The following is a 14,380-nucleotide window of genomic DNA, read 5'->3' on the forward strand; positions in this document are numbered from 1 at the left end:
ACCTCAATTTTACCTGTAGAAACCATTTTGCCCCTTCTCTTAAGTTATTTTTGTATCTATATTCACAAAAACGACATTTTCTTTCAAAAAATTGCCCATCTCCAAATATAAAATTCGCACACCCACATAAAAGGGGAAAAAACTCAAAACCAATCCAATACCAAGCCACCAAAACCTGAGCAAGATAATAATAAGCTTGTAAAAAGTGTTAATTTGGTCTTTTCAATGTGGGTTTTGTTTAGAGGTATGGGAATAATATCTGTAAAAATAGAGGTATGAAAGTAGTCACTCAATGAAAAGCGATGTATGTGTTTTCTTTTTTAATTTTTTCCTTATCTTTCCTAATTATGAAATTTTTAAAATTTGTCAAAAATTTCTATGCAAATTTTCTTTCTCTCCATTTTCCCCAATTTCTCATACATAAAAGAGAGAGAAAAGAAAATAATGAATAATGCAATTTGCTTCTTGGAAAATTGATGATTTGAAAAATATTTTCCAAAAAATAATCGCATGTATTTCTTACAAAGTGAATGAATGAAATTTTTTTTTTATCATTCATGAAAATATTTAGATATAAATTGTTGTCAATAATGTAACATAAATTTGCTATGCAAATTTTCCTTCTCTCCATTTTCCCCAATTTCTCAAACATAAAAGAGAGAGAAAAGAAAAGAGTGAATGATACGTTTATCTCGTGGAAAATGGATGATTTAAAAAATAAATTGTCGTTAATAATGCAAGATTTTTTTTATCAATTAATTATTAATTTTTAGAAAAATATTTTTCAAATCATTTATTTTTGCTAGTATCACTTAAAATAACTAATCACTAAGAAATATTTTCATTATCGACATTTATGTCTAAATATTTTCATAGACATCGAATATTTTTAATTAATTTATTTTTACTAGAGATATAAGCGATCATTTTATTTTTTAAATTATCCATTTATCGCAAAATAAAAATAATGATAAAATATTCGTGGAGAGAAGAATTGCATAAGTCGGTGGAAGTGACCAGAAAAAAATAAAAAAATCAACCGCCTAGCCGGTCGCGGAAACCGCCAAAGAGCGAACTTAAAGCGCGTCGCCAACCAGGCCCGGAATGGAACAAATCCCAACATCAAATTAGTCAATCGTGCTTCCCAAACACCCCCCAATTCCTCCCTTTCTCTCCCTCCGGCTCTGCAAAACCCTACTTCAACCCCGGATCGCTCCATCCCCGGATCGGGAGAGAACCCGCGAAGAGGGAATCGAAAATGTCGTCGATCGTCGCCCGATCTCGAGCCGCCTCGCTGCTCTCGGGGCGCTGCCGGCGCTCCCTGAGCTCCGACGCCTCCTCGATCCACCCCCACAAGGAGCCCGTCGTCGCCTCCCAGGCCCTCATTTCCGATCAGCCCCCCCCCCCGCCCCGCAGGAGCCGGCGCCGGCGCCGCCTTCCGCGGAGAAGAAGCCCTGGGGCCTTCTCAAGTACGGCCTCGCCGCCGCCTTCACCGGCGTCACCGCCGCCGCCGGCTACGCCTCTTACGGTTCGTCGGCCATCTCAGTTTTGAAGTGTTGACTTTCTAATTGTTTGCTCGAGCCATGTTTTTCGGATGTTCCTCTCTGGTTGTCATCTGGCGCCGAGCAGTTTCGGCGTGAAAACTTTTGAGGTTTCTGATGGTTATGCTGATTGCCGATTAATAGTGTTGGGTGCATTTGAGTGTGCTTGATGTAGGTATTATAGACTAAAGATGAGTTTTTTAGCTTCGGATTATAGAAGAGTGCAGAGGGGTTGACGTGCTTTGATTTCGTTATTATATCTAAGTGCAGCATACTCTTTGGAGGAAGTAGATGAGAAAACAAAGGCATTTCGAAGTTCGATTGATTACAATACGAAAGAGTCTGATTCCACGGTTGATGTAAGTGTGGCTCTCTCCTTGAATGCCCCGTTGCGAGAATAACATTTATTGCTAACTTCACGAGTAGTAAAATTGTGAATTACGTGTTGCTTTTTTTCTCACTTTTTTCAGAAACTTATGGTGACTTTCATGCGACTATGCATAATTCTGCACTTTTTCCAATATTTGATGATGAGTGGCATTTTGTTTTGGCCCCCTTCCAATCATCTGTAGACATTGCTATGGGAATCGTCTACTGTGTATGGATCCCAGAAAAATAGTTTAGTAAATTGTGAGTACGTGGGTTCAATCAAAGGATTGGAATTTGAAAACTTTTTTTCCTCAGAATTGTTGGAATGATTGGTGTGATATATTTCCTTTGATTCAAGAATTTCTATCTGTGATACTACATAAAACCAGTTCTTTCCAGGCTTTGTTATATTACCCGCATGTGAAGTTTTCACGTTTCACTGTTTTTGTCGCTATTGCTACCCTGAAATTACAGAGAATATGTTTTGATAATAATGAATCTGTTTTTTCTTTTTCTACTAATTTTCTTTTGCAGAAATTCCAAGGGTTACTTTACTCTGCTGCTATGACAGGTTAGCTCTCTTCATTTTATTGTCGTTTTGCACTGCTATGATCCTACCTGGCCAATAGCAAGTTTCTTACTGATGTTTTCTCCATACACACTGCAGTTGAGATGACTGGTTCATGTAAACTTCCAAATTTCTTCTGCACTCAAGTGTGAATGTATTCTTTTGTAAATACGTTTTTTGGGGTCCATTGCATCTTTAGGGGATCGTTTTCCTTTGATTATTGCAAGCATGTTATATATTTGTGGGCTTTTCATTGCTTGTCATCAATCATCATTGTTGTTTTGCCATTTTCCTTTTGAGTTATTAGTGCGCTTTTGTTTAGACTTTTTAGCACCGGAAGGTGCTTTTTTTTTTCTTTCAATTTTCGCATCAAAATCAAAGTATTCTTCATATTTCAAAAAATTATGAAGAATATTACATACAAATTTTTTGTCAGCCGTTTATACTATGTGAAATGCTGTAGGTGTTTCGCGACAAAATAGGTCAAGTCAAATGAAAAAATCAAAAGGAAAAAGTATTATCTAAACACACCCTTAGATTGCAAATCTACATATCAACATTTGTATATTGCGAAAGTTACAGTTGATTAGGGTTAAAAAAGAAAATCAAGTGCGTCCGTTGAAAGATTTAGATTAAGCATAAAAAAGAGTAAACATCTATATAAACACCCCTAAATAAGCTTTGACTGTGTGGTCAAATTACCCTCTTTTCTAAACTAAAAAGTTTAGCTGATGAGAAGGGGGTGACAATTTCTTCTTGGAAATCTAATGGTTTATATAAAGTGATTGATCTTAAACAGAGAAGAATCCTCATTAGCAAAGATCCTTCGACAAGTTTTAAATGTTATCTGGTAGGCATTTGTGCAGAGACTAAGATTAGGATTTTGTTAGCAGAAGTTGGTTCAACCCATCCTCCAAATATAATGTAAATCTTTGTCACATCAACTAGAACTGGCAGTCAGGAGTTTCATTTAGCAACCTATTGAAGATATTTTAGCCATATATCCCCTATCCTTTACATTCTTATGGATATCGAGTATGTTGTTATCTTGGTGATTTGCAGTACCTGCCAAAGCTATTGACCTTTATTTGGATCTGAGAAAAGTAATTGAAGACCAAATTCAAGTAAGCCTAATGTATGTTTGATTCATCTTATCATCTAGGACCTTTTCTTGTGTGCTTGATTATGTTGTCATTAATTGGTCACAGGGTTATACGGAACCAACATCAGATAAGCTTCTTCCGGATTTGCATCCGATGGAACAGCATGTTTTCACACTTGTTCTCGATTTAAACGAGACACTGGTTTATTCTGATTGGAAGGTAAGCTACACTGGAGTGATCTGTCCTTACACTGTTCTCTTGAGGACTAACTATGTATGCAAATTTTCCTAAGTGTCTGCACTGATTTTTTTTTTTTTTTTTGCAATGGCATCATTCAAAGATTAAAAGTTTCTGTACACCTATCTGCTGACTTGCAGACAACTCTACTTTTTCATGATTGTTTTATTGGGACAAGCAATTCTTTTAATCATGACTCAATTTTAGAACTATTCTTTTCCACTTGAAAGCGTGACAGAGGCTGGAGAACATTCAAAAGACCTGGTGTAGATGACTTCTTGGAACATCTGGGGAAATTCTATGAAATTGTCATCTACTCGGACCAGCTGCAGATGGTATTTGGATTTTTATCCTTAAATTGGACGACACTCAAATGTGCTCTTCTGCCTTGATGCTCATTCTATTCATGCATCTATCTTGTGTGATGGCTTTTGCAGTATGTTGATCCTGTTGTTGAAAGGCTGGATGGGAAACAGTGCATACGCTATAGGCTGAACAGAGGTGCAACCAAATATCAGGATGGAAAGCACTATAGAGTATGTTAAATTGGTTATTCTATACTCTCCCCAACCAGTGATCTCCTAAATCTTAATTTGCTTGATAACATGATGTTAGATAGCTAGTCATTATCCTCACTGTGACACAGATTTTCTTTTTTAATGCACTTCCTGTTCTTATATCCTTTTCCTACTTTCCTAATTTTTGCGATCTATGTCTGTTCCTTTTGGATGAGCTACCGTTTGTTCTTCTATGGTAATTTGGAACTGGAATTGGCTTGAACTTTTCACTATTGGCGTCTCATTGAGGTTTTGACTTGATCCTATCTGAATTGTGGAGAGTGATTGCTTTCTCTATCTATGCATTTATCTTAAAGACTAGTGGACCCATCAGCAGCATGAAGTACTGAACTTTGGCGCACTGGCAGAACATGGGGGAGATAGTCGCCCCACTCCTTCCCCGGTCCAAAATTCCTAATATTATAAGGGAACATATTTTCAAAAACATATTCATATGAGATATTTAATGAAAAATTTGTCTTGCCCTTCACGTTGAATTCTCAGTCTACCATTGCTTTGCATGATTGAGGATTGTTCATCTGACGCTTGCTTGTGTCAGAACTCTATATGAGCTAAAACCATCTGTCCTTAGAATCTTTTTGTCTTTCCTGAAGAAACAGCTGACATTGTACCTCATCCATGTACCTTTGTTTTCCTCATCTTCAAGGTCTTTTTAGGCCATTATCCTTTTAAATGACTTATTTGACGATATATTTCTTTTTGCATTAGCCATAGTCTACTGTTTTGAATCCAATAGCTTCTTAAGGATTTTGATGATCCATGCTGTAGGAAGTTTCGGTTTCTTGATGGAGTGTCTTTCTTTCCTGAATCTTCTTTTTTTTTTCCTTGTGTAAGATTAAAAAATTCTGTATGAGGCTTAGCTTTTGGTATACCTTTCATGGCAGGATCTTTCAAAGCTTAATAGAAATCCTGGAAAAGTCATTTATGTCAGTGGCCATGCACAAGAATCATGTCTTCAGCCTGAAAATTGTGTTGAAATTAAACCTTGGAAGCTCGAAACAGATGACACAACACTTTTGGATCTTATTCCATTTCTAGAATGTAAGATTTTTGTAAATGCGTGGGGTTTTTATGATCAAATGACAGTTTTGCTTGTTAAAACTCAAAGGCATCTCTGAAATGTTTCATGTAGTTGTTGCCACTAGACAACCGACCGATATTAGACCAGTGCTAGCGTCTTATGAGGGGACTAATATTGCCCAGGAGTTCATCAAACGTTCTCAAGAGCATCAAAGGTAAAAATCCTGGATTGAAACATTGCTTGGACATCATGAGGTCTTGTCTCTGTATGTTGCATCTTTATATTGCAGGAACAACCCATCTGCGAATATCCTTTATATTGCAGTTCTTTTCCTGCTCTATTTATTGATCACTTGACGTAATGATTGATGGCATTGATTTGCTATCTATCCTATTGTTTTTAAATGCTATCACATGAAGCATTTTTCTTCTCAAATCTCCTCAGCTTATTTTTTTATTTTTTATTTCTTTTTGAGGCAGACTTTTATTTTTTTTTCCCGTTCTTTTTTCTCCTAAGCATGCCTAGATCTGTCTTATTAAAGACTCTCAGACTTAGTACTGTCATCACCTTGGCGTTTTGTGTATGTTGTCAAGAGTGAAGTAATATTATTTTAAGAAGGTGAAATGGATGGGTCCTGACACGTGTGCTGTTTCTGTGCAATTCCCAAGTGCGTGTTCAATTTTCCAAAATCCATTTCGTGTCTTACTGTCCTTCAATTTTTTTCATCATAAAAAATGGCCGATTGCTTGATTCCTTTTGTATGCCAGTCCCTGTTTCATTGGAGTTGCCCCAGTGGCTCCAGTAGATTTCGCTAGTATTGCCACCTTTTTATTTCTTTATCTTTTTATGGTTGAAGATTTTACTGACTTCCCCGAAATTGATTTATTCTCGTGCATGTTAATGGTTAAGTCCATGCTTGCTCTGGAGTATTATAATAGTTATGCAGTCTAGATAAAACTGTTTAAATGACTTCTTGAGTCTTTGGGTTGGTCATCAATGCAGGCGAATGCAGGAACAGAGACAAACCAGAAGCTTCTGGCGGCGTTGAGTGTCCAAACGACGTTGGCCAAGATGACAGAGTTTCATTAAGTACTCGGATGATAAAACTAGATCAGTGTGAAAGGCGTCATTGTAGAGGTTGACATACCGATTTTTTCTTTGCAACTTGCAATTCGACAGCGATTTCAGCTGGAAGATTTTGATTTTTTAAACCGAGCATAATTTAGAAAACTAACTAGGGAATCTTGTAATCTGTGCCCGTATTGTTATTTTTGCAGCCAGTTAGGTGTTCTGCTTCTCTCTTGTTTACACAATTTTGCCTAGAGATGTTACCATTGGATAATCCCTATGCCTTCGCCTACCTATATAGTAATGAACAATTTGTGATTCTTGAGTCAGCTCAGCTCGGTTTTTTTTCAAGTTGCTTCTTGTTGTGTTCATACTTATTTCCCCTTTCTCTGCAATTTGTTCCCTTTTCTTATGGCGTGATTTGACTCTGACGTAAGAGGCAGGACTTTTCTTGTTTGGCGTGTTCTTGGTGGGTCCACTCATGCTTCTCTTCCAATTTGGATTGGGGTTAGGGATAAGGGAGGGTTCGTTAGTGGTTTTTTGTGGTTTCGGCCCTACCAAATGTGAATGGCTGTGTATTTGGTCTTCTTCTTAGTACAGTACCGGAAAGATAGATCGGGTGGTGAATCGCTGTCCATGCTTTCTCCCAAGTGAGAGTGGAATCTGCACTCAGCTTCACGCTAACGCTGAAGGGAACATGAGCGTGGTCCTCCCGTGAAGTTCCTTGTCAAGTCAATCATCTACCTCGTCTCGTTTTTTTAATAAAAGAGGGGCTCACTTTTTTCCTTGGAATTCGCACCAATTTGTGGAAGAACCGTGGCTATACCTTAGCCCTCCGTGCCGGGGTTTTGCCAAAGTAATCTTGCTTTGCTCGAATGGGCACGTAGCCTCCGTTTGGAGCAATCACAATTTTGATGAACGTGTTCTTCGACGATTCTAACAACTTTCTTTTTATTTAACGTGGAATTAAAACGTTTTCTCCCAACTTTTATGAATATTTTTCTCTTTAAGCAAGAACCAAACTAGCTTAAATTCGAGCTTCACGAGCCTGCCCTCTTTCGATGAGACGTATTCCTTGGTTATAAAAAGAAGAAAATGTGACATCATCTCTAAGACGTCGAAGCTACATCGCGACTGATCCCAACTATGACATGGGGGTTTATTATTTTATTAAGCTTCGTGTTTTGTGCGGCGATGCTCATCGTAATTATTACTCTGTTCGGCGATAATAGTCTCGCAGGAAAACGACGCCGGATTTCCCTTGGGAAACAGCGCATCTTCGCCTGTCGCTGCTAGTACGCCTTTCCAATTTCAGCCGCCCCCTCCACTCCACGTTGCCTGGTCTTTGTACTTCTCTTTCCCCCTCTCTCCCTGGGCGATTTCCTCTGCATATTGTACTGCAAAATTTTTACCAAAGTCCTCGTACATAAATGTGAACCACCCCTCGGCCTCCGTCGCCAACCCCCTCTGAACCATGTCTCCCTCTCGCCTCCTCTCCGTCTCCGTCCTCCTGTCCCTCATCGCCGCCGCCGCCGCCCATGGCGGGGGCGACGACGAGGACTCCTCCGCCGACGACCAGCACGTTGACCTGCGGTCCAAGTCCCTGATCCTCGCCAAGATCTGGTGCCTCATCCTGGTCTTCGTCGGCACGTTCGTCGGCGGCGTGTCCCCGTACTTCCTGAAGTGGAACGAGGCGTTCCTGGTCCTGGGGACGCAGTTCGCCGGTGGGGTGTTCCTCGGGACGGCGCTGATGCACTTCCTCAGCGACGCCAACGAGACGTTCGGCGACCTGACGGAGAAGGGTACCCCTTCGCGTTCATGCTCGCGTGCGCCGGATACTTGCTCACCATGCTCGCAGACTGTTCTCTCGCCTACGTCTACGGCAAGAAGGAGGGGCAGAGCAGTCGCTCCTATGGCGATTTGGAGCTCCAAGGTAAACAGAAAACAAAACCCGCTCTGTGTCCTTGCTTATCTTTCATTCTTTCTTTTTTCTTTCTTTGCCTTCGGTTTCCCTTTTCTATTTTTGGTTTGGATTCCCATTATGAATGCGCGTGGAGGGGGTCAATTGCGTGAATTTAATCGTTGCCTGCAAACTCTGTTTTTGCTCTGTAATGGGGCGGCAGAAACAGAGCACATTCATTGCTTGAGCTTGAATCTGCCAAAACGGACCTAACACCTTGACCATGGGCATCGGTTCTTCCTAGTTAGTGGAAGTAGGAAGAGTTTCGAAGAATTTAAAAGTGATTTGATTCAGAAGCAGAGTCAGATCGCTCCAGTTTATTTCTGCTCTGTTTTTGTTAGGTGAGAACTGTAGGGGAAGGCGATGATACTTTTTTTTTTCCTTTGTTTTGACTTGTCACCCACCAGACCAGTGGGCCCATCGATTATACCTTGTTAATTCCGAAATTGGAGCTTTTTAGAGGTTTCCGTTTGTCCACCGGGCTTTCGTTTGTCGCCATCCACTACGCCGAGCGGATTGACCCATTTGACAACACAAACAGGGTGTCTTGCACGCATAATTAAAAATCGGATTTTTATGATCCAATTATTCGTCTAATACAGGAACTGATAAAAGAGAATTTAACGCCTATTTTGAAAGATCTTCCCTTTTCATAGAATCCGAACCAATCAATTTAATTTTTTTAAAAATTTTTCCTCAGCTCAGCTGTGTGCGGAAAGATAATGTGCAAGAGATCATATTGATGATCCGATCCGAGGAAAATCTTATGAATCTTTCCATTTTTATAGCAGGGAGCACTGTTCAGGGAAAGGGCAGCAGCGAAAACGGAGCGACCCATCATCACCCCCCCAGCGTCGCCGTGGGATCGCTCAGCGACAACATCCTGTTGATCGTAGCCCTCTGTTTCCACTCGGTCTTCGAAGGCATCGCCATTGGAGTCGCAGAAACAAAGGCAGATGCGTGGAAAGCCCTGTGGACCATTTCCCTCCACAAAATATTTGCAGCAATCGCAATGGGCATCGCCCTCCTGAGGATGATGCCCAACAGGCCGCTCTTATCCTGTGTTTCATACGCATTTGCTTTCGCGATTTCAAGCCCCATTGGCGTGGCCATAGGGATCATAATAGACGCCACCACGCAGGGTGCGGTCGCGGATTGGATCTTCGCCATCTCGATGGGTTTGGCTTGCGGCGTGTTCGTCTATGTTTCCATAAACCACTTGCTTTCCAAAGGGTACATTCCGCAGAGGGCGGTCTCCGTGGACACGCCCATTCATAAGTTCTTGGCTGTGACGCTTGGGGTCGGGGTGATTGCCATCGTGATGATCTGGGATACCTAAGAACACTCTGCCCCCATGCCGCCCTGTTCTTATCGGGGAGAAAAAGAAAAGCAAATACTACGGTTAGGGTTATAGATACTCAGTGTGGTGTAGACAGGAGGGAAATGGTTGGAAATATAGCTGCTGTTTTGGAGAAAATTAAGCTGTTGAGGTTTGTCAGTGTGTTGATAAAATTTTAATACAAGCATACTTGAACACTTGATTATCAGAAATTCCCAAGGCATATTGCAATGCATATTTTGTTCCGTAATTTTTTCATTATGAACACTTAGAAAAGTCGGAAGTAATGCCCTGAGATGATTATCCCAGGGGTGAAAATCTGGTTATACGGTAGACAAGGGCATATTGGAGTACGATTCTACAGAATTCGAATAAGTTGCTGTAGAATTAGTATGGTTCATATAATGGCGTACACAACTTAGGTTTGTGATCCCGGGGCAAAATGTGATTGAATTCAGGACCCGCACTGTTAGGTGCAAATTTGATAAATGACCAGAACGGCAGCATCTGGCCTCAACAGCAACTTGTCATGAACATCATCAGGCAAATGGGATCATCAACTGAGTGCTTTAAGTCAAGGTGGTGGTGGACCCCGAGTTCAGGGTAGTTTCATGCAAGAGAATTGGAAGCCGATGCTCTAGAGTTCCAAACGGAGATATTTCTCAAAGCAAAGCCCACAGACCAATTGGACCACATTAGAATTTGGATATAGCAAAGCAGATGTATCCATCCCCTTCGGACAGTCAACAGATGATCAACTTGGAGAGAAAGAGTTCGGACAGTCAACAGATGATCAACTTGGAGAAAGAGAGAGAGAGAGAGAGAGAGAGAGAGTACACGACTCTTGCTCACCAATCCACTGCCCGAGTGAAGGGCGTAAAATAATAGCACCAGTCCCTGCTCTGATCGAAGCAAAAATCAAGGATTCACTACAGTCTACACCTCGCAGTCGCTAGATAGACCTTCGTCCCGAGAATTGTAACTTGTTCTCCTGGATCAACTTCCTCATCCTCTTCCTTGGACCAGAATATACAGGACAAGCATTGGTAAGTTTCAATTCCTACTTGAGCGAGCCATGTTGCCGCAGTTCCTAGTAACTGCCCTGTTAAGGCACATGATTGGCAGAAATGATAAGATAGAGATCGTCAGGAAACTCATACAGCGGTAAAGAAAGTCGCAGATATAAAGCAATTGACCTTTAAAAGTTGTCCTGCTAAGTGCTAACACACCATATATAAACTAGAGTTCACATTGCTCTTTGTGTCATGCCCCAAATCCTATATGGATAAGGGAGTGATACGACAATCCTCTCTCCAAAGAATGCAGCTTTAAACTATACACTAAATATCCAGCTTCTAATAATTCCCGCAACGATGCTCTTGCTCTATTAGTCACTAACTGAGGCACTTGAAAAACATGATAAGAAGAAAGGAATGAGCTATCACGGTCCAATGAGTAAATACATTTCTTGTAAGCAGATCGAACAATTACTATGCATATTTGCAAAACCAAATCATAACTCATTTACGCCAAATCCAAAATATATCAAACTTACAAGATCAACATGAATTATATATTGTGTGATCATAATTGTACCAATAGCATAAATACCCTTTTCACAATAATAAATTAACTATTTATAGTCTATCAATTGATTAATCTCATTTAATCACACGTCGATGGTCCATTCCATCGATAAATCTCAAATCATATGTCAATGGTTCACTTCACTAACTAAACCCATGCTCAAATATTTAGCCATGGTCATGCATAACTCCCATGATAAGGTGACTAAGATTCCTCCTAGTTAGGTTTTCACTTATCATTAGCCGATGACTCCGTCCACAATGATATCCTAGATTAGTATGCACATACCCATACATCCCTCAATAGGTTCACAGAGACATTGATCATAATCCATCAATCTCAATATCTTGAAATCCATAATCAAAATAAAAAATAATCAAATCACAACTTTTCACCATCTCAATTAAAATATCAATGATCAAGTCCATTGGTTTCTCCCAAGTGAGAGTGGAATCTACGCTCAGCTTCACGCCAACGCTAAAGAGTAGGGGTGAGCGGTTCTAGGTTCCGGTTCGGTTCCATTTGGAACCTAGAACCTACCCTTGGGTACAGGTTTCTTACTTTTTGGAACCTGGAACCTACCCGTCAGAACTAAGAACCTGGAACCTACCTTGTCACAAGTTCCAAGGTCGGTTCTAGGTTCCAACAGATTCTTTTCTTTTTCTTTCCATTTTTAGATTTGAACTATAACGTACGCGTATACTCTATGGTAACTTCTTATATCTTAGCAAACATACCAATGCCAAGAATCTGGACATACATAATAAAAACCAATAAGAAGTTTCCAAATTGATTAACTATAATTATTGTGCCCACATATGTCAGTATATGTGCACTAAAGCTTAAATTGTCACATAATTCTAGATGACATTGTCCACATACAAAAAATGGTACAGTAGAATGAAAATGCAAATCCAAGCATTTTATAAAGTAACAGCTGCATTAGCAGCAAATTGGTCATGACCCATCAAAAAAATAAATTGCCCATAAAAGAATTGTCTTGAAATCTCTACTCTGTAACATTAAAATCACATGGCAAACATTTAGGAAGAGAATATAAAAACTAGCTGGTACCTTATTTTTCCTTCGTTCCGTGGAAAAAAGAAACACAAAAAAGGGAGGGCAGCGTAGGCGAGGTTGGTGCGGCTAGACGGTGAGACGCTCGGGTAAAAGGGGCATCGGGTCATTGAGCTGTAGTGCTGGTGTGGCAATGACAGGGTGTTCGGCATGTAGAGGTGCTGTGATAGGGGCGTCGGCGATAGAGGCGAGCTGCTATGGCTTCGGCGAGTGCGGAGTTCTTTGGTGGAGAGGCGTCGGTAGGGCTATGCGAGATGGGGAAAAACTTCAGATGGAGAGCGGTGCGAGGGTGAGGTTTGCTAGGCGTCGGAGCAAGGGCGGAGGAGCATGGTGGCTTGACGATCGGTTCTGGTGTAGCGGAAAAAGAAACACAAAAAGGGAGGGTAGTGTAGGTGAGGCTGGTACGGCGAGACGGTGAGATGCTCGAGCAAAAGGGGTGTTGGGTCGTCGGTGGAGTGTCTTTGGTGTGACAATGACGCGGCGTCCGGCATGCAGAGGTGCTGCAACAGGGGCACCGGCGACAGAGGCAAGCTGCTGTGGTGTTGGGCATAGCGCAGGTTGCTGGTGGAGCGGTGTCGGTAGGGCTACGTGAAGACGGGGCAAAACTTCAGATGGAGAGCAGCGTAGGTGAGGGCTGCTTGGGCGTCGGAGTAGAGGCGGAGGAGCGCGGTGGCTCGGCGGCCGGTTACGGCATCGCGGAAGGGTGCTTGTGCGGAGGTGCGGCGGGGAAGCAACGGACCCGGCGGCGGTGGCCGGCGGCTAGGCTACTCGCGGTGAAGCTTGGCATGGAGACGTGGCGTGGTGCTCGCAGATGAGCGCGATGCCGTGCGGTGGCTGGCATAGCGAAGCCCTCGAGCGGCTGCGAGGCGGAGTGCGACGAAGACGAACAATCTCTTTGCTTCTCTACTTTTTCCTTTTATTTTCCTTTGCTCTCACGTCTCTCTCTCACGTCACATTCTTTCCTGCAGCTGTCTTCTTTTGCTGACCTCTCCTTTTCTCTAGAACTTTTCCTTCCTTTTCTTTTATTGTTTTTCCTCGGCAGGTTTTCTTCCCTTTTTGTGTTTCTTAAGAACTTTTTCCTTCTGTTACCGGTTTTGGTTCCCGAAAAAGGAACCGGTCCCTTTAGAGGCGGGAACCGATGTCCAAGGATCGGTCAACGACTTGATCCAGACCGCGGACGGAGTTGACGTCGGAAGGGAGGAGCTGGTTGCGGAAGTGCAAGAGCTCAAGACCGGTATGAGAGAATTCTGCCATGAGTTGCTGGGGACCCTATAGGATGAACTCACACAACGGTGCGAACTCTTGGAGGCCATGATGGTGGCCATGCGCGCGGAGATAGTGGAGCTTACGGATAAGCTCGCTGAAGCACAAGCTGCACGCGTGAATGGAGTAATCATGGTGTAAGGTCCACGAGTGGACACACCGAAGCCGAAGGAATTCCGGGGCTCGCGGGTGGCCAAAGATGTAGACAACTTCCTATGGTACATGGAGCGATACTTCCAAGCCATGGGGATCAACGACGACTAAACACGGGTAAACATTGCTTCAATGTTTTAGCTGATAGTGCATTGTTGTTGTGGCGTCGTCAGTTGGATGATAGGTGTGGGAATCCTATCACGACCTGGGGTGGATTCATCGAGGAGTTCCGACGGAACTACTTCCCCGCCTACGCAGAGGAGGAAGCTCGTGACGAGCTGAAGCGTTTCGAGCAGAAATGTGGTGTACGTGACTACATCAAGCGGTTTTTGGAGTTGCTACTCCAAATCCCCTCGATGAATGAAGTCGAGGCGTACCACCAGTTCATGAGTGGTCTTAAGCCATGGACCAAGCAAGAGCTGAAGCGGTTCAACGTGGGAGATCTCATGACGGCCATGATCGTAGCCGAGTCACTCGTGGAGTATAAGGCGTCGCCTTCCACATCTTGATCGGACA

The 14,380-nt window shown here is 42.2% G+C and overlaps 2 protein-coding genes across 2 annotated transcripts; both read left to right on the forward strand.

The window, feature by feature from the left end:
- Positions 1 to 246: 246 nt before the first annotated feature.
- On the forward strand, positions 247 to 6,819 carry LOC104449132 (mitochondrial import inner membrane translocase subunit TIM50). Its single transcript, XM_010063164.3, has 11 exons — positions 247 to 273; positions 1,132 to 1,528; positions 1,812 to 1,900; positions 2,445 to 2,481; positions 3,541 to 3,602; positions 3,687 to 3,800; positions 4,049 to 4,153; positions 4,256 to 4,354; positions 5,281 to 5,437; positions 5,529 to 5,631; positions 6,420 to 6,819. Exons 1-11 carry the CDS (start codon positions 247 to 249, stop codon positions 6,463 to 6,465), a joined length of 1,236 nt encoding a protein of 411 aa, XP_010061466.2. The 3' UTR covers positions 6,466 to 6,819.
- A 973-nt stretch (positions 6,820 to 7,792) lies between these two features.
- On the forward strand, positions 7,793 to 10,034 carry LOC104449133 (zinc transporter 2). Its single transcript, XM_010063166.3, is given in 3 exon segments — positions 7,793 to 8,284; positions 8,287 to 8,418; positions 9,237 to 10,034. Coding segments are annotated over 3 exon segments (1,005 nt in total). The 5' UTR covers positions 7,793 to 7,959; the 3' UTR covers positions 9,785 to 10,034.
- The last annotated feature ends 4,346 nt before the right edge of the window (positions 10,035 to 14,380 follow it).

Source organism: Eucalyptus grandis, chromosome 6 (genome assembly GCF_016545825.1).
Source record: "Eucalyptus grandis isolate ANBG69807.140 chromosome 6, ASM1654582v1, whole genome shotgun sequence".
Lineage (NCBI taxonomy): Eukaryota > Viridiplantae > Streptophyta > Magnoliopsida > Myrtales > Myrtaceae > Eucalyptus > Eucalyptus grandis.

Coding starts and splice junctions, on each gene's coding strand:
- LOC104449132 (XM_010063164.3), top strand. CDS start 247: ATGGGAATAATATCTGTAAAAATAGAG. Junction 3,603..3,686: donor TAATTGAAGACCAAATTCAA/GTAAGCCTAATG, acceptor AATTGGTCACAG/GGTTATACGGAACCAACATC. Junction 3,801..4,048: donor TGGTTTATTCTGATTGGAAG/GTAAGCTACACT, acceptor TCCACTTGAAAG/CGTGACAGAGGCTGGAGAAC.